This window comes from Muscardinus avellanarius, assembly GCF_963383645.1.
Source record: "Muscardinus avellanarius genome assembly, chromosome: 3".
NCBI lineage: Eukaryota > Metazoa > Chordata > Mammalia > Rodentia > Gliridae > Muscardinus > Muscardinus avellanarius.
In genome coordinates this window covers 14159093-14183246 of record NC_137788.1, presented here as the reverse complement: position 1 = coordinate 14183246, position 24154 = coordinate 14159093, and the positions used below count along the sequence as shown (strand labels likewise).

Below are 24154 nucleotides of genomic sequence, written 5' to 3'. Positions count from 1 at the left end.
TGAAGGAACCAGAAAAAGAAGCCAAGCCTCCCTTTGATCCTGAGGCTTGGGGCCTCTTTCCTGGCCCCAGGGCAAGGCCTGACACACACCAGGTGCGCTGCGAGGATTCCTCTTGAGCAGATGAATGAGTTGTGGTCACCGCTCTAAAAGTCCCGGGAGCCGGAAGGGCCACCGCGACCCAGCCCTGTCGAGCCTTCCCTCCCGCACGAGCCTGGCCTGGCCATCTCTGCCTCCCTCGTCCTCTTCCCTCCCGCTGCACGGAGGACCCTCCTTATGCCCCCCGCTGTGTGTCCTTGGGGCCCCGGTGGCTGCTTGTCACTTGGCTGAACGGAGGCCACAGCCTCCTCCACACCACCAGGTCCTGCACGCCTTCCCCAGCCTGAGTCCTTCATGCTCTGAGGACTTTGAGAGCATCATTTATTCTTGCCTTCATTGGTTCCATGATCGATCCTCACGGCACTCTTGCTGTGGGCCCGGCCTCGTCCTCAGATCCTGGGAGGTGAGGCTGCACCCTTGGGACCACAGGGGGGCTAAGTTCTCTTCTTGGGAGGCTTCCCTGACCTCTCAAACTTGCTTACATTCATTAAAGCATTCATTCATTCACTCATTCATTCATTCACTAAACACCCGTTCTCAATAAGCCCAATGCTGGGATAAAAATGAGACAGGATACAGACCCCCAGATCTCCAGTTTAGTGGGGCAGATGGAGGCCAAGAGGTATCATGGTGAACGCTGGGACTCACAAGGTTCCTAATGCGTTAGCTGCGTTTGCTGGCCATTCGCCCATCGCCCTGTGTCCTCCACCTGCCGGCGTCATCACGGTCACGCTCACGGAGCGTCTTGTGCACATTTTACAGCTAAAGATAGTAAGGCTCGGAGGCTTTGACTCCCTTGCCCACCACCAAACATAAATGAGTAGAGGGCCAGGGGTCCAGGCTCAGGTCTGGTGACCCCCAACCTAGCCCAGTTAGGGGAAGAACGAGAACAATCCTGGACCGGAAAGAGCGGGTCCACATCTTCCCGAAGGCTTTCTCTGGTGGGTCAGTGTTATCTATGGATGATGCTTCCTTGAACACACCAGGGCGGTGGCTCCTCCGGACGCTGGTCCTACAAGCAGACGCAGCGGGCTGATGCTGATGACGTCACGGCCCCTATACCAAAACACACAGAAGCCCTCCCTGAGCGGGGACCAGTGTGGGGCTGAGCCGCAGGCCTGAGGGAGCGGAGGCGCTGCGTGGTGAAGCCCTGCGAGGGGCAGAGGTGCTGTCTGGTGCCTGTCGCCACTGAGCATTTCTGGGGCAGTCTCTGGTCTCTTGTAAGCATCCCCAGTAGCCCTGTGTCTCAAACAATGTCTCCAGACACTTTCTTTGCCTTGCCTACAACCTGCTCCACTGTCCTGGTGCAACCGGGCTGTAGTCAGGACTCGAATGTTGGCCCTGGAGAAGGGCCACCGAGTCAGGTCGCTTGGGAAAGACACCAGACCCTCGAGGTTCTTGTTAAGCCCTCTGGCGTGGAGCTGATGCTTCCTGAGACTAAGTGAGCGCACCCCGTGTCAACCCCGTGCCTGCAGCTGTGCCCTCCTCCCGCCTCTCACGGCTCCTGTCGGGATCCCCAGCCTGGCCGGGGCCTGCTCGCGGATCGTGTCTCTTGAGCGTGTCATCTGTGGCCAGACTGAGTGTCCTTGAGATTCTGAGAGGATCCTGCTTTTCCTGCACCCCAGAGCGCTGGTCCCCAGGATGGACCAGATGGGGAGGTAGGAGTGAGGGAGGATGCAGGTGCTAGAGAAGAGGGCTCAGGAGGCCACCGGAGAGGGAGGCCAGGGTCTACCCGAGCATCCCCATCTTAAGACAGTGCGGCCACTGGGGAGCAAGGTGCTCCGCGCGGTCCACGCATGACTTCAGCCCCCAGCACCCTGGTGTGTGTTCTTTTCCTCATCTGTGAATTGCGGACCACCAGGCTCAGTGGAGGGGAGTCACCTATCAAAGTTGTGGACAGAGCAGCAGACCTGGGAAGCGGGCCTCCAAAGCAAGGTGTGTTCTGAGAAGCCAGCTCCCGACAGCCGGAGACAAAACACTTCCAGCTGGGTTGCTGGGAGCCAGGAAAGACAGCTGACCTGGGTCAGAGCCCCGCGTCCCAGCATGGCCTCTGCCACGAGGCAGCGGGGCGTCTAGACGTACCCCCTGCCCTGCCTGGGCCCTGATTCTGGGACCAAGAGGCGATTCCCTCTTCCATGTTGACCTTGCAGAGTCTGAGGTCGCCCTTCCCACCTCCCCGGAGCCAGGGCCCTGGTCTGGCTGGCTCAGGGTGTGGGAGGAAAGCCAGGCGGGAACTGACCCACGGCATCATCCCCGGTGCCATCATCCTGAGCCAGTGGCTCTGCAGGGGTAGCACCCACCCGCCTGCCTGGCAGGGCTGTTGGTCCAGTTGGCGGCCATGCAGCCAGGGTCATCGTGGGCTCTCCTTGCAAAGGGAGAGGCAGGGGCGGGGCACTGTGAATCGGTTGTCATTGTAACCCGCTGTTTGCTGAGCTCCCGGGCAGTCTAGCTGGAGGCTCAGGCCCAGCCTGGGAAGAGAGAGGAGAGCAGCCGAGGCCTCTCCCACCCTCTGCTACAGGGACGGCCTCCCCCTTCTCTTCCCGGCTTTATCCTGCTGCTTAGAATATATTTTGTGTACAGGTGTATATTTGGTTACACACCTGCAATCTCAGCACTTTGGAGGCTGAGACAGGAGGATAGCAGGTCTGAAGACCGCCTGGGCAACTTAGCAAGACCCTGTTTCAAAATGTAAAAAATAGGAATAAACAAAAAGGGTTGGGGGAGTAGCTTGTGGATAGGATACCCCTGGTTCAATCCTCAGTGCCAACAATAAAAAAGGTGTTAGGAAACAAATAGCTTTCTTCATGGTTTAGTTCGCTGTCTCTCTCCCTCTTAGCTACAGTATCAGTTTCAAGAGGAGGGTGGGTAGTTTTGTCTGTTTCACTGCTGCTGGAGCCCCAGAACCTGGAGCCAAGCAGAGCACATAGTAGGTGCTCAAGAAACAGTCACTGAATTCTGACTGGGGAAAAGAAAAAGGTGCCGGTGCCCACCAGCCTCCGCGCTGAGAAGACGGCATAGACTCGCGGCAGGAATTGGGAGGGATTTGGGGTTCGCCGAGGCCACGCCGCCATCCAGAACGCAGGCCGCAGCTGGCAGCCGCGGCTCCCCGGGGACGGTCGTGCGTGTCCATCAGCTGCCGTTGGCATCTCGAGGAAGATGCGCACTTGGCCAGGCACCACCTTGGATCATGAAGCGGGACACCATCGCCCCTCGTCCAGCTGTCCAGCCCGGCTCCCGTGGGCTGCTGCCTGCTGGGCCGGGGGCTGAGTGGCTCAGACCCCAATCTCCCTCTCTCAATCCCCGGTTCCTGGGCAGCCAGTTAGGCCGCCTCCCCTCCCCCTCTCCTCCCAACCTCTTCATGGGAAAGCGTCCAGGGTGTGATTAGGACAGTGGGAGGAAGCCCGGGCTCAGGCTGCGCGTAAGGCCTCTCATGGGAAAGAAGACAGAAGCTGAAAGTGGGTGACTCAGTGCCTCAGAGACCCCAGAGCGGCCATGTCCCGGCCCCGTGGTCCTCAGATGGCTGCGGGGAAGTTTTCAGAAGAGATGTTTCAGGAGAACTGTTTTCAATGAAGTGTTCCCCGTGGACCCGGCGTAGAGGGCGTTCTCAAAGTGCAGAGAAATAAGTATGCAGATTCTTGGGCCTCCTTCCTAGAATGGTCTGGGACATTCTCCTGGTGTTTGTCAATGGAAGACGCAGTTATATCCACTCAACGCAGACCCACCGGCCTCCCCGGCCTGCGGGCGTCTCCCTGTCTCTGCCTCAGCCTCCATCCACCTTAGGAAACTCAAGGATCCCTTCTGGCTGGTTTTTGTTTGTTCGTTTGTTCATTTGTTTTGTGGTATTGGGAAAGGAACTCAGGGGCATTCTACTTTTGACCTATACCTCCAGCCCTCTATTTTATTCTTTATTTTGAAACAGGGTCTCACTGAGTTGCGGAGGTCCTCACTAAGTAGCTGAGGCTGGCCCCGAACCTGCGATCCTCCAGCCTCAGCCTCCCAAGTACTGGTAGTACAAGCGGGCGCCGCCACACCCGGCTCCAGCACATCTTTCATTTTCAGATGCCGCAAGTTTCTAAAAGTGCTGCCTGAGCCAAAATCCAGAGGACACGATGAACCGGGTTAATTTTAGGGCTCGTGGTGAGGAGCAGGAGGCCTCTCAGCGGGAGGGTTGCATAAACGAGTTCATTTTGTCCAAGCTCCAAGTGTCCCGGGGACTTTGGTGCTGAGAACGTACATATGTGCTGGGGGTTGGGGAGAAGCAGGTCCCGTGTAGAACGCGCCCCGGGGCCCGTAGAGACGCGGGAAGGAGGGCTGCGCTCAGCACTGCAATTAATGGTGCTAATAATGTCCTGATGGTCAGTCCCAGCCAGGGAGCGAGGGAAGTGGGTCGGCCTGCAGCGGAAAACTCACGTCAGCGGCTTTGCTGGTGCCAGTGGGGTGGCTGAGGACCTCGGCCTCATCCCGAGGCTGAGCAGGGCGGTCCCTGGCAGGGGAAGGCGAGTGGGGCAGGGGTGTCCTGAACGACCCTAATTTGCACATTGGCAGGGAAAGACTATGAGGCATTGATCGTTGGGTTTGAATCTCAGCTGAGGCCGGAGGATGCTGTGTGACGTACGCCAGCCCCTTGATCTCTCTGAATGTCAATTTCCTCTTCTGCAAATGGAAACAAAGGCTCCCAGTCCTGCCCTTTCTTTCAGAGTATTGAGTGAGATAACTTGGGATAAATGCCAAGAAATATCTGGCGTAGAGTGCGTGCTCTGAGTACCGCATCTCTAAGCTTGGAGACCAGCGGAGTGTGTTGTTTTTTTAAAACTTTTATTTGAAGCCTAAAATACACATAGAAAAATGCATAAATCTTTTTTTTTTAATTTAAAATTTATTTCAACTGTTCCAGGGCTGGAAATGTGATGAAAAATCTTAGACCAAAAAAGTCTCGCTTTTATTGCTTTTTAATAACATGTGAAACTTATTTTAAAATAATTTAAGACTCACAAGTTACAAACATGGTGTAGAGTTTCCAGGGACCCACTGACCTTGGACGCAACCGCGGGACCTCTTTAAACCAGGTGTGGAGGCTCCAACAGGAGGATCGCAGGTTTGAGGCCAGCCTCAGCAACTTAGCAGGGTCCCTGAGCAACTCAGTTAGACCCTGTTTCAAAATAAAAAATAAAATAGGAGTCAGGCGTGGTGGTGCCTGCTTATAATCCCAGCATTTGGGAGGCTGAGACAGGAGTATCTGGTTTGTGGACATTTAGTGAGGTCCTCTGCAACTCAGTGAGATACTGTTTCAAAATAAAGAATAAAAAATAGGTCTGGGGTGTAGCTTGGAGGTAGAATGCCTCTGGGTTCCATCCCCAGTACTGCAAAAAATAATAATAAATAAAATAAATAAATAAATAGGGATGAGGATGTAGCTTAGAGGTAGACTGCCTCTAGGTTCAACCTGTAGTATAAAGGAGGAGGAGGAGGAGGAGGAGGAGGAGGAGGAGGAGGAGGAGGAGGAGGAGGAAGAAAAGAACCTGGTTACAACCTGGAAATAGCTATTGGTGCAATATTACCAACTGAACTCACAAGTGGCTCTGTCTTATTTGCACAGATCAATGGGTTTTTCCAAACGGAGCATAGCTCTGAAAACAGCATCCAGATTGACAAAGCGAATATCACCAGCACCCCCAAAGTGTCCCCGGTGTCCCTACCCAGGGGAGCCTGGTGACCTTACCACAGTGGCTCAGCTCTGTCTGCGTGGAGTCACACACACCTGGTCCTGGGTCTACCCTCTCCTTGGCCACAGCAGGGGACACAGGAAAAGAAGGGCATCTTCAAGGAGAAGGTGGCACCCTGGGATTGCGAGCCTCGGGCGTGGGGGAGGGGTGCCCAGAGGAGTTCCAGGTCTGGGATTTCAAAGTGGGAGTCTACCTGGCATGGTGGCGCACGCTTGTGATCCCAGTTCTCGGGAGGCTGAGACAGGAGGATCCCAGGTTCAGAGCCAGCCTTGGCGACGTAAGGGGGCTCTCAGAAACCTAATGAGGCCCTGTTTGCAAATAAAGAAATAAAATCGGAGCCGGGCGTGGTGGCGCACGCTTGTAATCCCCACGCTTGGGAGGCTGAGACAGCAGGATCGCACAGGTTCGAAGCCAGCCTCAGCTACTTAGTGAGGCTCTCAGCAACTTAGTGAGACCCTGTTTCCAAATAAAATATAAAATAGGTCTACGAATATAGCCTGGAGGAAGAAAGCCTCTGGGTTCTACCCCCAATAACACACACACACACACACACAAAATAAATAAATAAATAAATATAAAAAATAAAATTGGATTGAAAGGGGTAGTTTGGAGGTAGACTGTCTCTAGGTTCAATCCTTGGTACCAAAGATAAGTAGTAAGTAAGTCAATAAAAAAATAAAATGTGAGTTATTTATATTTAAGGGTAACCAGAGCCCTATGAGTAGGTAAGAGAGCTCGGGCTGCACCCCTGCACGCAAATCCCTATGTTTCGATTCTAAACCCCAGGACCTGGAGGATGGTCTTTAAAAATGAGGTTATTAGCCGGGCGTGGTGGCGCACGCTTGTAATCCCCGCGCTTGGGAGGCGGAGACAGGAGGATCGCGCAGGTTCAAAGCCAGCCTTGCTGGCTTAAGAGACCCTGTTTCCAAATTAAAAAAAAAAAAAATGAGGTCATTAGGGAGGGAAGACCCTAATCCAGCGTGGCTTGGTGTCCTTAGAAGAGGAGATGGGGACGCTGACACACACAGAGGGACGGCCGCGGGAGGACAGGGAGGAGCGGTGCCGACAGGCCCAGAGAGGCCTCAGAAGGAAGTGGCCCCGCTGAGCCCTGTTCTCAGACTCCAGCCTCCAGCACCCTGAGAATGTAAAACCCGGCTGGGCCCCCCTGGAGTTCGTTGTTACAGCTCCAGCAAATGGTCACAGACACCTACTGTATTTGATGATGCCAGGTGTCCAGGCTGTGCCCGCATGTGACGCGTATGACCGGACCTAGGGCCCTCCTGTCCCTGTCCACCCTCAGGCAGGTCACGCTCAACCTGCTGAGATTTACGTGGTTAAGTTTTAGCCTAAGTTTCAGTTTAGCACAGAAGCTGGAGGAGGAGGGACCGCTGGAATGTTCCCCTGGGATCCCCCCACCCTCAAGAAAGGTAGGTGAAAGGGAGCTGCCCGGTTACACTCAGAGAGGCCCCGAGGGGTTGCGTATGTCCTTGCCTGCCCTGTCCCTGTCCCATCCTCTGTCTTCTCCAGACACCGGATCCTGCCCAGGTCTGGCCTCAGGCCCCACAGCTCCCCTGAGCCACAGCCCAGCACCCGGGAGAGCACACGCGGGTGGCTCAAGGCCCCCACCTGCCTGAACATCCCCCCTCCTGCAGGATCGGAGCCTCAGAGGGTCCCGGGGACACAGATGTGACCTTCCAGGGGCAGCCAGGGGAGCATGGTGGTGCAGAATGGGACAGGCTAGCTCCTTGGAGGCCTCCCGGGCATTCGCTGCCCCTCCCCTGGCCAAGGGAGGGAGAGGGAGCCGCCACACTGGGTGGGGGGACCCAATGCTTCGTGCAGGAGGTGACAGGAGCCCAGTGGGGCTTCTTAGGCATGCTTTGTCAGATACGGAGTGGGTGTCAAGGACAACCAGAACAGAGGCTCAGAGGAAGCTGGGTGGGGATTTCACTGAAATGAGTGAATGAATGAGGCTTTGCTGACCTTATCCCTAACCAAAAGCCATCCCTTATTAGAGCAGCCTGCTTCTCATCTCTTTTACATTGAGTGTCTGCTAGTGTATCAGTCAGCTACTGCTGCGTAAGAAAGTGCCCTAAAACTCAGCAGCATTCAACACAAACATTCCATTCCTTCTCATGGTCCATGGGGCCTCGGCTGACCTGGGCTAGGTTGGGCTCCAAGCACAGGGACAGAGCCTGGGCTGCTTCACCTACCTGTCATCCTTGTCGGGCATGGCTGCCCAGCACAGGTCCCCTTGGTGAGAGCAGGTGTGTTAGCAAGGAAGAGGAAGGAAGCCAGCTTTGTGGCCTGCTGGCATTGTATCGGTCAAAGCAAGTCACGTGGCCACACCCTGTGTCAAGGGGGTGGGGAGGGAGCATGTGCCATCCTGGGGTTAATAACCCCTAACTTATAGGATCATGGGCAGGAAGTGAGGGGGTTCCGGGCATCACTGTAATCTACTATACTTAGCAAGAAGGGCTTTCTCCCCAAAACACTCAAACCCACTGATTGGGATTGGGGGGTCTCTCTGGAGCACCAACTCAGGGCCTCCATCCACCCCGTGAGTCCCAGAGTGGCCTGGAGCTGACACCCATGAGCGCAGACTGGCCTGGCCTCCCTTTATGGCCTCCCCTGCTGGCTGTGGGAGGCTTTGGTGAGGCCTGACCTGGGCAACAGTAGACCTCAGTCTTTTCAACAAGTCCTTAGGAGGCAGAACTTAAAATTTTTATTATTTATTTATTTATTGTCATACTGGAGATTGAACCCAGGGGCTTTCTACCTCTGAGCTACACCCCAGCCTTCTTTTTTAATTTTTACTTTGAAACAGTGTCTTGCTAGGGTGATGAGAGTTTCATTACTTGCTGAGGCTGTCCCTGAACCTGTGATCCTCCTGTCTCAGCCTCCCAAGCACTGGGATTACAGGTGTGTGTCACCACTCCTGAAGGAGAGAAAGAGAGAGAGAGAGAGAGAGAGAGAGAGAGAGAGAGAGAGAGAGAGAGAGAGTGTGTGTGTGAGTCAGTCCCAGGGGCATTCAACCTCCAACCTACTCTAAACTTTTTCTATTTTTTTCTTTATCTTTTGAAAAAGGGTCTCACTACATCGCTGAGGGTCTTGCTAAATTGTTGAGGTTGGCCTAGAACTTGTAATCCTCCTGTCTCCGCCTCCCAAGGACTGCCATTATGGGTGTGTACCTCTGTGCCCGGCTTCTTGGAGTTCTCATGAGGACAAAGTCAAAGAGCTCTTTGCAGGGGCTCAGCGGGGCTCACTGTGGCTGCCCCAGGACGCCGCTAGGCAGAGGACACCCTCCTGTAGGGAAGGAGACTTCTGTGACTCCAGCACTCAGCCACGGAGCTCACTGGCTCAGGGGCAGCAAAAGCCTCCCATCCTCTCTGCCCAGGGAACCCCACAAAAGCACTCTGGCCCTGTGTCAAAGAGGCCTTCCACGGATCCTGGCCACTCAGCTAAGGACAGAGCCCTGAATGCCGCGTCCACTTCTGCGCTCTGCAGACACGGGTGGTCCGGTACCCGCACAGGAAGGGACAAGCTTCCAGGAGGCTGCCCGTCTCTCCCCGCCCCGGGGGCTGGCGTGCCCAAGTGGGTGGAGAACCCACACTCCCATCGAGACTCAAGCCTGCTGCCGCACTGCAGTGAAACCTCCTTCGACTTAATATATGCTAATTAGATTTTAATGGGATTCAGATTTCCGACAGTAGTGGTGTTAGCCATGGTAAGTTATAATCATATCTAATTGGTAATTCTAACATAACAAATTTCTTGGATAAATTATTCTTAGTTAATAGTCCCCCAGGAAAAACCTCAACACACACACGCACACACACACGCACGCACACGCACACGCACACACACCTACACACGCACACTGGCGCACATGTATAGTTTCGGGGAAATTGAGAGAAAAGGACTAAGGTGGGCGCAGGCTCATAGCAAGACGGGGTAGTTATTTAAAACTTGGCCTCTGAGCAGGGCCCTTAGGGGTGTCTGAAGCCAGAGCAGTGTCGGGGAGGCCGGGGCCTGGTGCCCGTGCGGGACAGTCCTGGTGGTTGCCAGTCTCAGCCCTCCACCCTCCCTCCCTGGGGGAGGCTGCCTTGATGTTCACCCCTCCCGCAGGACCAGCTAGCCTGGAATTTCTCCCCGGGGGCAGGCTCCAGGGTCCCACTGGCCTAGTTAGTATTTTCTTTACCAGGCAGACAATTGGGAACAACTCCCAGAAAAAGGGTGGTCGTCGGTCACCCCTGGGTTCCAGCGGTCACTTGGCCAGCAACTGTGGCAATCCGGGTATGGCCTAGCCAGCTGTTGGGGCCTCATTTTTCCAGCTGTAACGTGGGCCGGGACTCAGCCTGTCTTTTGGCTTTTTTTGGTGCTGAAGATTGACCCCAGGGATGTTCTACCTCTGTGCTACACCCCCAGCCCTTTTTATTTTTTTCTTTTCAAAACAGGCTCTCACTAAGTTGCCGAGGCTGGCTTTGAACCTGCGACCCTCCTATCTCAGCCTCCCAAGAACTGGAATTCCAGGCATGCATCACCCCGCCCAGCTTGTCCTTCTGCCCTGATAGAAGGCAGAGGCCTGTTCCCTGATGTTGGGGTGAAGGGCTGGGCCTTATGTAGCCCAGTAGGGCTGGGGAGGCGGGGAGCAGGCCTGCCCTGGGCATCCACAGAGAATCGTCTCCTGTCCCCGTCTGTCCACTCTGAACCCCAAGGTGCCGCTGACCATCGGAGACGGGGCCTCCGCCCGCCCTCATTCCCCACCAGCAGCAGCTTGAGGCTTGAGCAGGGGTCAGGGCTCAGATGCGGTGGGGTGGGCGGAGGGTCGAGCCTCTTCAGTTGAAGGCAGGCGGGCGGAGGGTGTGGAGCCCAGGGGATTTGGGCCCCATCTACCCGCTGTGCCAGGCAGGGCCCTCATCCTGGAGCCTCTCACTTTACCTGTTCATTGACCACATCATTCCGTCTCCTCCGCTGCTTGTGCGGCCGGTTGGAGCAGTCTGGCCACCAGTCAGAGTGGGTAAGTGGTGTGAGTTCCCCCCTGGTTCTTTTCCCTGCCCTCCATCCCCCTTTTCCACAGGATGATCCGGGGACACAGAATGGCCTTCAGGGAAGGGGCAGCCCCATGTGACCCCTGTGATCGAGGACTAAAGGACAGAGATTCCTGTTAGCACTCACGGCAAGTGAGTAAAAATGACAGGGGGGATTTTCTTTTCTTTTCTCTTCTCTCCTTTTTTATTGGTACTGGGGATGGAACCCAGGGGCATTCTACCTCTGAGCTATACCCCAGCTTATTTTTTATTCTTTTTGTTGTTGTTGTTGTTGTTGGTACTTGGGGGGTAGAACCCAGGGGCTTTCTACCTCCGGGCTATACTCCCAAACCTATTTTATATTTTATTTGGAAACAGGGTCTCACTAAGTTGCTGGCTGAGAGCCTCACTAAGTAGCTGAGGCCGGCTTCGAACCTGTGCGATCCTCCCATCTCAGCCTCCCAAGCGTGGGGATTACAAGCGTGCTCCACCATGCCCAGCTTAGTCTTTATTTTAAAACAGGGTCTCACTAAGTTGCAGAGGGCCTCACTAAGTAGCTGAGGGTGGCCTTGAACCTGTGATCCTCCTGTCTCAGCCTCCCAAGTGCTGGGATGACGCGCCTGGCTAAGCACATGCTATGTGCCACACATTTTCTAAGTTTTAATATTCAGTCTCCTTAGCTCCCATAATAGCTCCAAGAGGTGGGTGTGAGTGCTACCCGCATTATTTTTAGATGGGTCATGTAGGCCCAGAGAGGGTATATACGTGGCCTCAGGCCACACAGCTAGCCACGGCCGTGTTAGGATTTAAATGCAGGAAGGTTTGGCCTTCGATTTCACCTCTTCAACCACTTCACAGTACTCCTCTTGAACTGACCAAGTTGAGATCATAAAAATATTTAGAGGAGCTAGGCATGGTGGTGCACGCCTGTAATCACGGTACTTGGGAGGCTGAGACAGAAGGATCACGGGTTCAAGGCCAGCCTCAGCAACATAGAGGGTCAGAGGCAGAATGCCTTTGGGTTTAATCCCTAGCATAACAAACAAACAACAAAAACCCTGAGTCACTGAGTGGTGCAGCAGATGGCGAGGCTCTGGGTCTGTGTGCCAGGCAGCCGCACCCTGCTCTGGAGAAAACCAGAGCCCGAGAGGGCACTTTCCTTGAGGCCAGGGAAGGAGGGTCCCTGAGCAGGTTGTATCTGGGCGCTGGAGGGCAGGACGGTTTAGAGAAGGCCTTTTCTAAGTGACCTTTCTCCACGGCCTGTGAGGTGCTGGAGATTGGGGTGTAGAGCTCGAGACCCCAGGCTCCAGCCCCATGAGCCAGCGGCGGCCTGGGCCAGGGGGGAGGAGAGAGGGGGAGGAAGCGGGGAGGTGGGAAGCTCAGCCCCGGGGTCAGGGGCAGCAGCAGCCACAGCCCTGGCAGCTGCGGCTGTGCCCGCTGACATTTAGGCCCTGATTGGGCCCATTTGAAAAAGTGCGAGTGACGGCATCTATTTCCTTTCCCTGTCACTCAGGGCTGTCGCGGGTCCCCAGGGAGGCCGAGGGCACAGTCACTGAAATAACAGTTCAAGTGCTTTTTGGAAAACTCCCTCCCAGCCCGTCTGCGGCTGCGCCTCCAGGCTGGACTGTGGGCGTCTCACCTTCTCTCCCACCGACTCTCACCGTCTCTGGGTCTCCTCTGCCTTGTCTCTGAGTTCAGGCTCCTCCTCCTCCCCTGCCTGTCTCTGCCTTTAACTCTACCTGTCTCTGTCTCTGTCTTCTCTCTCATCCTCGCCTCTCTCTGTCCCTGGCTCTTCCTTCTGTCCCTGTTCCTTGGTCCGTCCTTCCTTCTTTCCTTCCTTCTTTCCTTCCTTTCTTCTTTCCTTCCTTTCTCCCTTCCTCCCTCCCTCTCTTTTTTATCTTTTTCTTTGTATGTGTGTGTTTGGTTCTGGGGATCGAGCCCAGGGACATTCTACCTTCAAGCTACACCCCAGCCCTTTTTATTTTGAAACAAGATCTCACTGAGTGGCTGAAAGTCTTGGACCTGCGATCCTCCTGCCTCGGCCTCCCAAGGACAGGGTCCCCGGTGTGCACACCAAGGGCTCATTTCTTTTCTAGTCACTCCTGGCTCCTTGGACTCCCTCTCCTCTTCCCTCAGTGCACATCTGTCTCTTTCCCCAGAGCCCATCTGAACAGGACCCTTCTTTCCCCACCCCAAGCAACAGGCTCCTCCACCCCTCCCATCCCATCTTCAAGTCCCTCCCAGCCTCCCATCTCTGCTCCCTGAGCAGCCTGACCCGCATCCCCCATGCCCCACTCAGCCCCGGCAGGTGACCGCAGTCCTCCCCCGCCTCTCCCCCTGTCCGCCCTGCCCTGTCCTCGGTCGCCTCTGGCTCTCGTTCAGACTCCCGCCTTCTCCCATCTCTCTGATTGGCCAGCCCACTCCCGCCTCCACTCCAAGGTCCAAGTCCAAGCTCAGAGTCTATTGGTCCCCGGACCCCTGTGTCTGTATTCTAGGCTCTGTGCACAGCTGTGCCTTTAACAAACCTGCAGCCTCTCTGGGTCAGGAGGCAGCTACAGACCTTCTCACTTCTTGTGGGGCACCTGGCGTTGGAGGAGCCACGGCTGGCGGTGGGCCTCTCCTGAGCATGAGGAGGCCAGGGTTGGAGCCGGAGGCTGGGGTCACGGTCCCCTGCAGCGTGTCGGTCCTCCAGGTGCTGAGTTTGGCCAGAGCCCCAGCCAGGGTAGAAGCAAGTCGGAGGAGGCCCTGGTCTGCGGGCTGAGTGGGGTGTGGAGCAGGTGGCGTCCCAGAGGCGAGGCCACAGAACCCACAGACCTGGAAAACCAGAGGACTGAGCACCGGCCCACCCCCCTTCCGGAAGGGGAGGACCCTCACGCTCCTCCCCAACATCCTGCCACCCGAGCCACGGGGAGGACGCCAGCTGGTCACACCTGGACAGCCCAGGCCAGAGGGAGGATGGTGCTGACTTGCCACCACTTCCCGGAAGCCTCCCGATCTCCCCTGCAGGAGGGTCCCTCACTCTTCCTCTGCTGCCGTGGCAGCCTCTCCAGGCTTCAATGCCAAGGGCGTTGCATGGCATTCTGGAGTAGGGGGTGCTTTTTAAGGGCCTCGCGTCCCTGTGCTTGGCTCAGGGTCTGCCTGGGTCATGCTCAGCAGGAGTCAAATGAATGAATGAATGAATGAATGAATGAGTGGATGAACAAGCGGGCCCCTCTCTTCTCTCAGGCCGGGCCCCACCCCTCAGCCTCGGGTGGAAAGTTCTTGAATTCACAGCCCGGAGCAGATGGCTGCCGCGGCCTGTGCGGCTCAAGCCTCGGGCTGGCCTTCTCCAAGCAAGCCCTCAGCTACTTGACGCGGCTCACCCGCTTGCCGCCAAGGTATTAATGCACTTCGGGGGTCAGCAAGAGACCAACAACCACGCTGTTAATAGGGCAAGGCGATTCCAATTTCATGCCTACATGGGCTTCCTGCTATTAAGGCAAGGAGAAGGAACAAATCTGCTTTTTAAATTTTCTTCCAGAAAAATGGACAAAAAGCATCGTGTGACCGAGGCCCCTAGAGAATCACCGGCAGGCGGCGGGTGGCTCCTGCGAGACAGAGCGGGGCTTTGGGGGAGAAGGAAGTAGGGTGGAGAGGCTGGTGGGACCAGGTGGCTGTTGCCTTTTGATCTGGTGGGTGCGGGGACGGAGATCTGAGAGCAGTCATCTACTTCTGTATTGCTAGCGACGGGCAAAAGGTGGGCGCGCAACTATCTATCGGATGCATGAATTGCTAGTTTCTTAGATATTTAAATGAGAACTTGCTGCGAGTTGGCATTTGAACTTAAATGAGGGTATGAAACAGGAGGTACGGGAAGCCAGGATCTTAGCACCTCGAGTTCAGAAGGTAGGGCTCTTGTAGATTCCAGCAAAATGGCTCCAATTCTGCTTCCTTTCCTGTACGCATGCTCCGTGCAATGTGACATTTTAGGCCCTGCCGTCTAACAGGGGAATCTGTTTCTCCCCTTGGGCGGGGGTGGCCTGAGACTTGCCTTGGCCCAGGACAGGCTGAGGGAGTGGCCATGCTCATGTTCCCCTGGGCTGCAGGAGGCAGGTGTACCTCAGCTCCATTGCGTCCCCGTCCTCAAGGGGCTGGTCTTCAGGAGCCTGAGAAACCACATGGAACAGAGCTAAGGCCCCTGCCAAGGCCACCCCTGGCAACCCCCAGCTACCCACTGGCTCCAAGAACTGGAACGAGCCCCGCCTTGATCAGCCGGACCTGACCCAGATGCCGTGGCGACTCCTCACGGCCTGGGAGGCATTCAAGGGCTGTAGTTCGAAACCACTTCACTTGGAGATGTTTGTTACATGGCACTGTTGTGGTGACCAATGACTGATACAAGAGTCACGTGACAGTGTGTCTAACACTCTGTAGCGGTCGTCACACCACCGGACCCTGGTGAGTGGCTACTGAATGTTTGTTGAGTGAATGAAGGTGCTTTGGAAGCGCCGATACAACCGCTGAACTCTTCTCCAAATACATGCCGAGTCTCAGCTCCAAGTCTTTGCTGGTGGGGTTCTCCTTTGTCTAAAAATTTTTTCTCCATTCTTTGCCTGGAGAAGCACGTTCTGGAAAGGGAACTCAAGGGTCGTGTTTTGGCCACATCAAGTTAGAGATGTACATTAGACAACCAGTGGGGGCGGGGACCATGGTGGGAAATTGAACTTGAGTCCAACCCAGGGAAAACTCAGTAATCAAAGACTGGGGAGTCAATGTGGAAACTGACTGCCCTGGGTGCCCAGGTCCTGGCCATGGCCAGAGCTGAATCTGTGACGGCAGCAAGGGGACAGAGCTTAGTTTCCAGCTGGATGTGTCCAGGGCCTGGGGTCTGATTCACCAAGACATTTGTACAGCCCGGGAGAGGTACAAGGGTCTCACTGAGGTCACAGCACTCCTGGCTGTGAAGAGTGGAGCAGCTCAGGGCACTCCGGAGGTGGGGGCGGGGGGCCCAGCCCTCCCTCCTCTGACCACTCTGGCCTGGGCAGTTATGAGGAAGTGGCCATTGGATGGACTCCAGTGTCTCTGTGGCAGGCACAATGCTCATTGCCCACTTCTTCCATGGTACTCAGGAAGACTGGACTTCCCAGCCTCCCTTGCAGCTCATCGGGGCCATGTGACCACTCCTGGCCAATGGGCTGTTTCAAACAGCAGGCTCATTACTGTGACCAAATAAGCCTGACCACACATGACTTAGAGGAAGGAATATTTATTTGTTCATAGTTTTTGGAGTTTTCAGAGGTTCAGTTCATGTCTGGCCAGGTCTGTGGAGTTCAAGGAGAGAGCAGAGTTCTGCTCTAAGATCATGGAGGCGCAAAGCAAGAGGTCAAGCAAAGACCCTAGCATAGTCCCTAAGGCCACACCTCCAGGGATCCACCTCCTCCAGCCACATGCCACCTCCCTAGGCTAGCTAGGGAGTAGGAAAATGGCAGTAAATCCATTACCACCCAAGCAGGATTGCCCAGCGAATCCCAGACCAGGCGTCTGACCCATTCCAACCTGAATGTAATTGTGAACACTTGCTGTGGCATGTCTCTGAGACTTGGGCTTGCTTGTTATGCGGTATTACCATGGCCAGAGCTGACTGTTACACTTTACCCTGCAGGATCTTGGGTCCCTGAGAGTCTCTGCCCACTTGCCACTCCTGGCTGTCAGGATCTGAAGGGGAAAGTGAGCTGCACGCCCACCCCACCCTCCATCGGGGAGGCGGGGGCCTGCCTGCTCTGGGTACCAGCAGGTACCCGCTGCTGCTCCAGAGCAAAGGAAGAACACAGAGCCACACGCCGAGGTGGGGAAAATTGGTCTGTTTGTTTTAATTAAACCGACTGAAGAAGCCAAGACACAGACAGAAAGAGACTAAGAACGAGACTGGGAATAGAAAAGAAAGGAAAAGCAACCGCGGAGATGTCAGTGCCAGACAGAGCTTCAGCAGCGGGGTGGCGCCTTCACGTCAGCTCCAGGACCACTGTTAGGGCGAGCACCAGGGTGAGCCGGACGCCGGCAGGGCCAGAAGCGGAGCCTGCAGAAGCGGGCGGCAGCGTCAGCACCTGTGCGCTGCCCGGCGGGCCCGGGTGGTGTGCAGCCCGCCGGCAGCAGAGCCTGGATGGTGCCAGCAAGGACTCCAGGCTTCAGCATCCGGGTGAACTGGGCTTGAATCCCGGCTCTGCCGTTCAGCCCGACTGACTGTCCCCCACCCTGACTTGCTGGGCCAAGGTCGGGCTTCTAGAGGCCAACAGGGTCTCCTAGTGGGCGTGTCCATTGTGGATATGAGGTTGGCTCGGGATGGGGGGACCGTGAGCAGCATCTGGTCCCTTGATGTGGTGCTGGGCAGGGGCAGGGGGGCAGTAGGAAGGACCCCAGCTGAGAGCTGTCCTGTGGAATAATCTAGGCTTCAGAATGACTCTGTGGGCAGCACGAGACACATCCCCCTTGGGGCCAGGGCCGCTGAGAACTCCCGACACCAAGGGTGGCAACAGAGCACGCTTTGTTCCTGCAGCCCCAGACGCCTCCGGGAGGGATATCGAGTCCCTCCTTTATCGCCCCAGTGCCCGCCTCTGGCCACCCTGGACCCTGACTCTGCTCTACTAGAAGTGAGGGCCTCCCGAGCATGGGGGCCAGGAGAGGACAGGCAGAGGGGCAGTTTGGGGACCAGAGCTTCCCAGGACCTTGAAAATTAGTTGCTTCTGAGCCAAGAAGTTCTGAGGGTGGAGACTTACCATTGGAGTCCTCTGTTCCTCTTGGAATATTTGGGTTTTCTGTTTGAAAGAGACAAAAAAAAAATAAGCAGAGATGATAGGTAGATGATAGATAGATAGAGACTCAGGATTCAGGGAAGCCCACCCCCGGGTCCAGCACCTGTGTGGTATGTGGTGCACGAGCCCCGTGCCACCACCCAACCTCCCTGTGGCCCTTGGTATCAGCCCATTTTGCAGGTGGGGAAGCCAGGGAGGTGATCTGGGTTGCCCAAGCATGCTCCCTGCTAGTGGCAGAGCTGAGACTGAAACCAGGAATCTCACTCCAAAACCAGTATGGTTTTAGCCACTGAGCCACGCAGCCTTCCCAAGAGTCCCCCTCTTGGGGCAAATTTCGAGTCCAGCTTGCAGCAGGACCCACCCCCGGGGCGGTTCTGTGGGGGCCTACCAAACACGATGAGCCTCGTGTGCGTGTCCGTGGAGCCCAGCGGATTCTGGGCCGTGCAGCGGTACATGGAGCCGTTGAGCTCGGCGGGGACCCGCTCCAGCACCAGCTCCTTCCCGTCGAACTCCGTGCTGCCGTCCAGGAGACGGCTCCCCACCCGCGTCCACGTGAACATGGGCTCCGGGAAGACTTCGTTCTGTGGGCCAGAGTGAGGGGCAGCGGGGTCACCAGAGGAACAGGAAGGGTTCAGAGGCAGGCCTGGCCTGAGCCGGCCCACCATTCACCTCTGATGGGCCGGGAGTGGCTGCCCGGAACCCCAGGAGGAGAGAGTTCAGGGCTGGGAAGGTGCACAGATTGGTGAGCTGCGTGTGCCAGGGTTCTAGGTGGGGTGTGGCGCGCATGGTCCTCTATGCTCTTCCTCGTGGGAGCTAGTTCTGCCATTACGCAGACTGAGACACCAAGGTCTGCTGGTGGCAGCTGGAGGGCAAGGGGAGAGATAGGGGAGCCCCCCGCCCCACCGAGAGTGTCCCCGCTGCCACCTGCCACCCCGTCCGGTGTGCTCAGAAAGAGGCTGACCTGAAATCCGTGGACCAGAATCCGCACCGTGTCCCCGACTCGGGCTCTGCTGGGCGTCATCATGATCTTGGGGCCTTTGGGTGCAACTGGAGGGAGAGGGTGCTCAGGTCAGCGAGGCGGGGCTGGGATGGGCTGACTAGCAAGGAAAGGGGGGCCGGGATGCCGGGAAGAGGAAGTTTCATTAGAGCATTCTGCATTCTTGGGATCACTGCTTCTCCCTGAGGACGCCCATGGAGGCGCAATCATTCATTCCTGCCTGCATTCATTCGCCCATCCCCTGAGTCCCTGCAGCAAGCCAATCCCTCCCGGACCCTGAGGGTTCCATGGTGGACGGGACGCAGCCCCTGCCCTTGTGGGCTGCACACATCAGTGTGGGGGAAAGACCAGCAGCGGGCGGGTGACAATCAGAGAAGCCGGCAGATGGTAGGGAGGGGGTAGACACTTGCCAGGGGTGGACACTGCCCAGCGACAACTCGTCCAGAAGCCATATTCCCCGAGGCATCTGAACCACATGCGCTAAATAAACCCTTGCGAGGCAGGCTCTGCCATCATCACCCCGAGGTCTGGTAACTGAGACCCGAGCGTCACATGTGGCTTGCAAAGGTCCCACAGTGTGGGAGAATTAGGACCAAGCCCTGGTCTCCTGACTCACGCCCAGGGCTCCTTCCACCAGGTCGCTCTTCCCAGATGGGTTTCTATGTGGGGAGCCGTGTCCACTGACCGGAGCTTACACTTGGGTACTTGGGAATGGGGGACACTCCCCAGAAAACAATCTCATAGGCACAATTCAACCAGAGTGACAGAGACCCAGCCTGTCCAGGGACTCAGGTAGCGGGTAGTTTCGGTCAGAGTGCCCCTCTCAAGGATGTGGCTAAGAAGTTGGCCAGTGAAGCTCACAAGAAATGTCCCAGGTGGAGGGCACAGCCAGGGGCAGCGCTGAGGCAGGCCAGGGGCGTGACAGGCCGGGGGACTGACCCTGTACAGCTTCCAGGGCTGGAGGAAGGTGCCAGGCTTTGCCTAGGGTTTCACTCTTTGCAAACATCCTCCAGCGGTGGCAGCTGAGCAAAGCTTTGTCCCCAGCCCTGGGCTGGCCTGGAGTCACCGGGGATGCCCTGGCTGTTCTCCAAGCCCCCTTCAGCACACACAGAGTGAAAGTCACGGCAGCCAGCAGATGGGGGTGGTGTCCCAGGCACTGCGGACTTCATTCATTGCAAAGAGCTATTAATTAACTACAAGCAAGATGCCTCGGTGCCACCTGGGGCTGAGAGAAGAGCTGGCCTGCGGCGAGGCGGGGGGGCAGGTGGCATTGGAAGAGAGGACGGCTGTGTGGGAGCGACATCGGCCTGCCAGGCCCCAGAAACTCCAGTCTAGTGACCGCCAGCCTGGGGGTGAGTCACTCCACCCAGTTTCCCCCAGTTCACTATGAGACCAATTATAATAACCCTCAGCTACCAGTCACTGGGAGATGGCAGATTTGGTATACCTTTTTGTGTGTGTGTGTGTGTGTGGTACTGGGGATGGAACAAGGGGCACTCTACCTCCGAACTACACTCCCAGCCCTATTTTTTATTCTTTATTCTGAAACAGGGTCTCACTGAGTTGCAAAGGACCTCACTAAGTAGCTGAGGCTGGCCCTGAACCACGATCCTCCTGTCTCAGCCTCCCGAATGCTGGGGTTACAAGCGTGCGCCACCACGCCCAGCTCTAGTGCACATGTATGTGTGTGTGTCTGGGGCTGCAATGGAACCCAGGGTGGCGGGCTAGACAAGTACTCTGCCCGGAGCCGCGCCCCAGCCCCCTGGTGGCTAACATTTGCCTAGCGCATACTAAGTCCCGGGCTCTTCTTTCAACACCGCTGCGCGTTATTTTATTCTTCCTTCCAGCCTTTTGCAAGTGTCCAAGGCTTAGAGAGGCCAACAACGTCCCCACAATCTTTATTCACTCTCAGGAGCTGTGTAAGTCGGGTTGGAAAGTCCTGGACTGGGCATTGTGGCCTTGGGGAATGCTTGCTGCAGCCAGCAGAGGGCGCTGAGGGCATCCCTGCCTGGGAAAGGCTGCGCCCAGAGCACAGGGCTGGTGGTGGTGGTGGTGGGGGGCTTCTCTTTCCCAGGTTAGAGTCTCAGGGGCCTTGCTTCCCAAGGCCCCACCTCATTCCTTCAGTCCCTGATGGGAGAGAGAGCTGGCATTTATCAGGTGCCTACTATGCGGTAGACTCCATTCTAATTCATGCCCAGCGTGCTGGTGTGCACAGGGCAGGTTACCATGAAACCCATTTTGCAGACCTTAAAACTGACCTCCAAAGCCGGGCGTGATGACGCATGCTTGTAATCCCAGCATTTGGGAGGCTGAGACAGGAGGACTGCGTTTCGTGGCCAGTCTCAGCTACTTAGTGAGGTCCTTTGCAACTCAGTGAGACCCCGTTTCAAAATAAAGAATGAAGGCCGGGCGTGGTGGCGCACGCTTGTAATCCTCGAGCTTGGGAGGCGGAGACAGGAGGATCACACAGGTTCGAAGCCAATCTTGCTGGCTTAAGAGACCCTGTTCCCAAATAAAATATAAAATAGGTCTGGGAGTGTAGCCTGGAGGTAGAAGAGTTCCATCCTCAGTACCACCACTAAATGAATGAATAAATAAATAAATACATAAATAAGTAAAATAAAAATAAAAAATAGGGCTGGGTTGAAGCTCAGAGGTAGAATGCCCCTGGGTTCCATTCCCAGTACTGCAAAAAACACAAACTAAAACAAAAAACACAACTGACCTCCAGGCGGGCAGTGGCTGCCCAAGGCCACCCTGCAAGGAAGTAGCCAATGCAGGCCTTGAGTGTTTGCAGGGACCCAGGGGGAGGCTCAGAGCCCAGGGGTAGGGGAGAGGCCAGGATGGGTGGCTTCCTCCACCCTTGTCGCAGCCACCGGTTCCAGGGCTGCTGTGTGGAGCTGACCCCAAGGCGCAGGGCTGATGGGCACGGAGGCTCTGTCTTTGCTGCTCTGTGCTCCATCCTGGCAGCTGCTAACAGATGAGCTAATTCACGGCAGATGGTCCCCCAATGCCCTCCCCCACTGTTGCCATGAGAGGCCAGCGGCCGTCACCCTCCCCACACCCCCCACCACTAAGGAGCCCAGCAGTAGCTCCTGGCAGTCCAGGCCGTTCCTCTCGTCTGCTTCTAGGACACAGCTCTGGGAGCACCTGTTCTCAGCTCTCCCTGTCCACGCCCCGCAACCCCTGGACAGACAGGAAGAGCAGGAGTCCAGAGACCCCGCTCGAGGCCAAGCCCTCTGCTCTCTGGCTGCAGACTGCGATCCTATCTTTCACCTGTGAGTGGGAAAAATGGTCCACCACCTGCTTAAGAGATGCTCTGAAATGCCAGTGTGGGAGGAGACAGACCACAGCATAAAATGTGAAAAAGGGATGCCTGTCTGCTCAGTGGGTGCAAACGGTCCTCCTTGTAAAAGCTCCCCTTTCCTCCCCAAGCATCCTGGGAGCTGCAAGGATAGCACTATGAAACTGCAAGGAAAATCCTCCTAGGCTTCCCCTGGGGATCTGGAGCATTCATGAAGGTAGTTATCCATCCATCCATCCATCCATCCATCCATCCATCCACCCACCCACCGACCCACCCACTATCCACCCATCCTAACCCTATACACAAATGCCAATCAGCTCACCCACTCATTCATACATCTGCTCTATCTATGAAATTCTCTTTTTTCCTTTTACGGCACTGGGGATCGAACCCAGGGGCTTTCTACTTCTGAGATACACCCCCAGTCCTATTATTTTATTCTTTTTTTTTGCGGTATTAAGGATGGAATCCAGGGGCATTGTACCTCCAAGCTATACCCCCAGTCTTATCTTTTATTCTTTATTTTGAAACAGGGTCTCACTGAGTTGCAGAGGGCCTCACTAAGTAGTAGCTGAGGCTGGCTGTGAACCACGATCCTCCTGTCTCAGCCTCCCGAGTGCTGGGATCGCAAGCGTGCGCCCCGCGCCCGGCTCTCCATGTAATTCTTTACTGTCCACCTAAGTTGTGCACATCATTCTGCAAGGTAATGGTGGGGGACGAGGATGGATAATAACAATAGCTTAGATTCTACCAAATACTTTATTTTTTTGGTACTGGGGATTGAACTTAGGGGCATTCCAACTCCACACTATGCCTCCTGCCCTTTTTATATATTATTTATTTATTTTATTTTTTATTTTTGGTGGTACTGGGGGTGGAACCCAGGGGCTTTCTATCTCCAGGCTACACTCCCAGACCTATTTTATATTTTATTTGGAAACAGGGTCTCGCTAAGTTGCCGTGAGCCTCACTAAGTAGCTGAGGCTGGCTTCGAACCCGTGCGATCCTCCTGTCTCAGCCTCCCAAGCGCGGGGATTACAAGCGTGCGCCACCTCGCCCGGCTGCCCTTTGTATTTTATTTTGCGACAGGGTCTCACTAACTTGCTGGCTCTGTCCTGGAACGTGTGTTCCACCTGTCTTAACCTCCCAAGTACTGGGATCACAGGCTTGAGCCACTACCTGGTTACTGGAATACTTATCCTGTCTATCACGAGGCTACCACCTTTTATGAACTGCCTTACTTTCTCCTCACAACATCCCAGAAAGGTATCAGTTAGCCGACTACTCAACAAGTGTTTATTAAGTAATATGTCAGGGATGGTTCTGAGCCCTGCACCGTCTTGGGCAAGACCCTGCCGACATGCAGCTTAAATTCCAGATGGGGGTCCGGACAACAAGATAACGCAGGCTTTTTGTGAAGATGGAGAAGAGGGCTCTGCCAGGTAAACAAGGTAAGGGGGTAGAAGGGCCAGGCAGGAGAAGCCATGCCAGATAGAGTGTTCAAAGCAGATTAGAGGAGAGCCCTGCCTGCAGGAGTTAGTGTCTGGGGCAAGGTGATTCTAGGCAGAAAGGAAAGTCAGCGCCAAGTGTCAGAGGTGGGGCTGGAACGCACAGGTGGGGCGGGAGGACCCAGAGCCTGAGCAGCAGGTGTCAGAGAAGCGCCTGGGACTGCAGGAAGGAGCCGGGATTTGGGTTAGATGAGATAGTGGCCCAGGGAACTGGATTTCCCCCCTTCCTTCACGTATTTAAAAATTGAGATAAAATTTACCTATAGGGGAACACACTCTTCTTACGAGCCCCATCCGATTAATTTTAACGAATGCAAATGCGTGTAACCGCCATCCCCATCAAATTCTACAATATTCCCATCAGTCCAGCCAGAGGGTCCTTTCTGTTTCCTTCCAGTTAATTTCCACACTCAGCGCGTAAACACACTTGATTGCTACCGGCGGAGATTTGTTTTCTCGTTCTAGAACGTCACATAATTGGATTTATGCAGTGGGCACCCTCCGAGGTCTGGCTTCTTCGCCCAGCGTCATGCTGTTTAACTTCACGCACATGAACGTACGGAGTGAAGTCCGTCCGTTTGAAATAATGAAGAATATTCTGTTATATAAACACGCCACACATTTCTCCGTCCATTTTTCAAACTATGGACATCTGAGTTACACACGGTTATGTTTTTCTGTTGTTGCTATTGTCATAAATAAATCTGC

General features: G+C 55.5%; 1 protein-coding gene across 1 annotated transcript in view; it reads right to left on the bottom strand.

The window, feature by feature from the left end:
- Positions 1 to 16827: 16827 nt before the first annotated feature.
- IGSF21 (immunoglobin superfamily member 21) overlaps positions 16828 to 24154 on the bottom strand; it is a gene marked incomplete at both ends in the record, with an annotated part of 247242 nt that continues 239915 nt past the window's right edge. Inside the window, 4 exons of the mRNA XM_080690986.1 lie at positions 16828 to 16901; positions 17599 to 17637; positions 18023 to 18215; positions 18596 to 18681. Of these exons, the coding sequence (XP_080547112.1) occupies positions 16828 to 16901; positions 17599 to 17637; positions 18023 to 18215; positions 18596 to 18681 (392 nt within the window). The remainder of the gene's footprint in view (positions 16902 to 17598; positions 17638 to 18022; positions 18216 to 18595; positions 18682 to 24154) is intronic.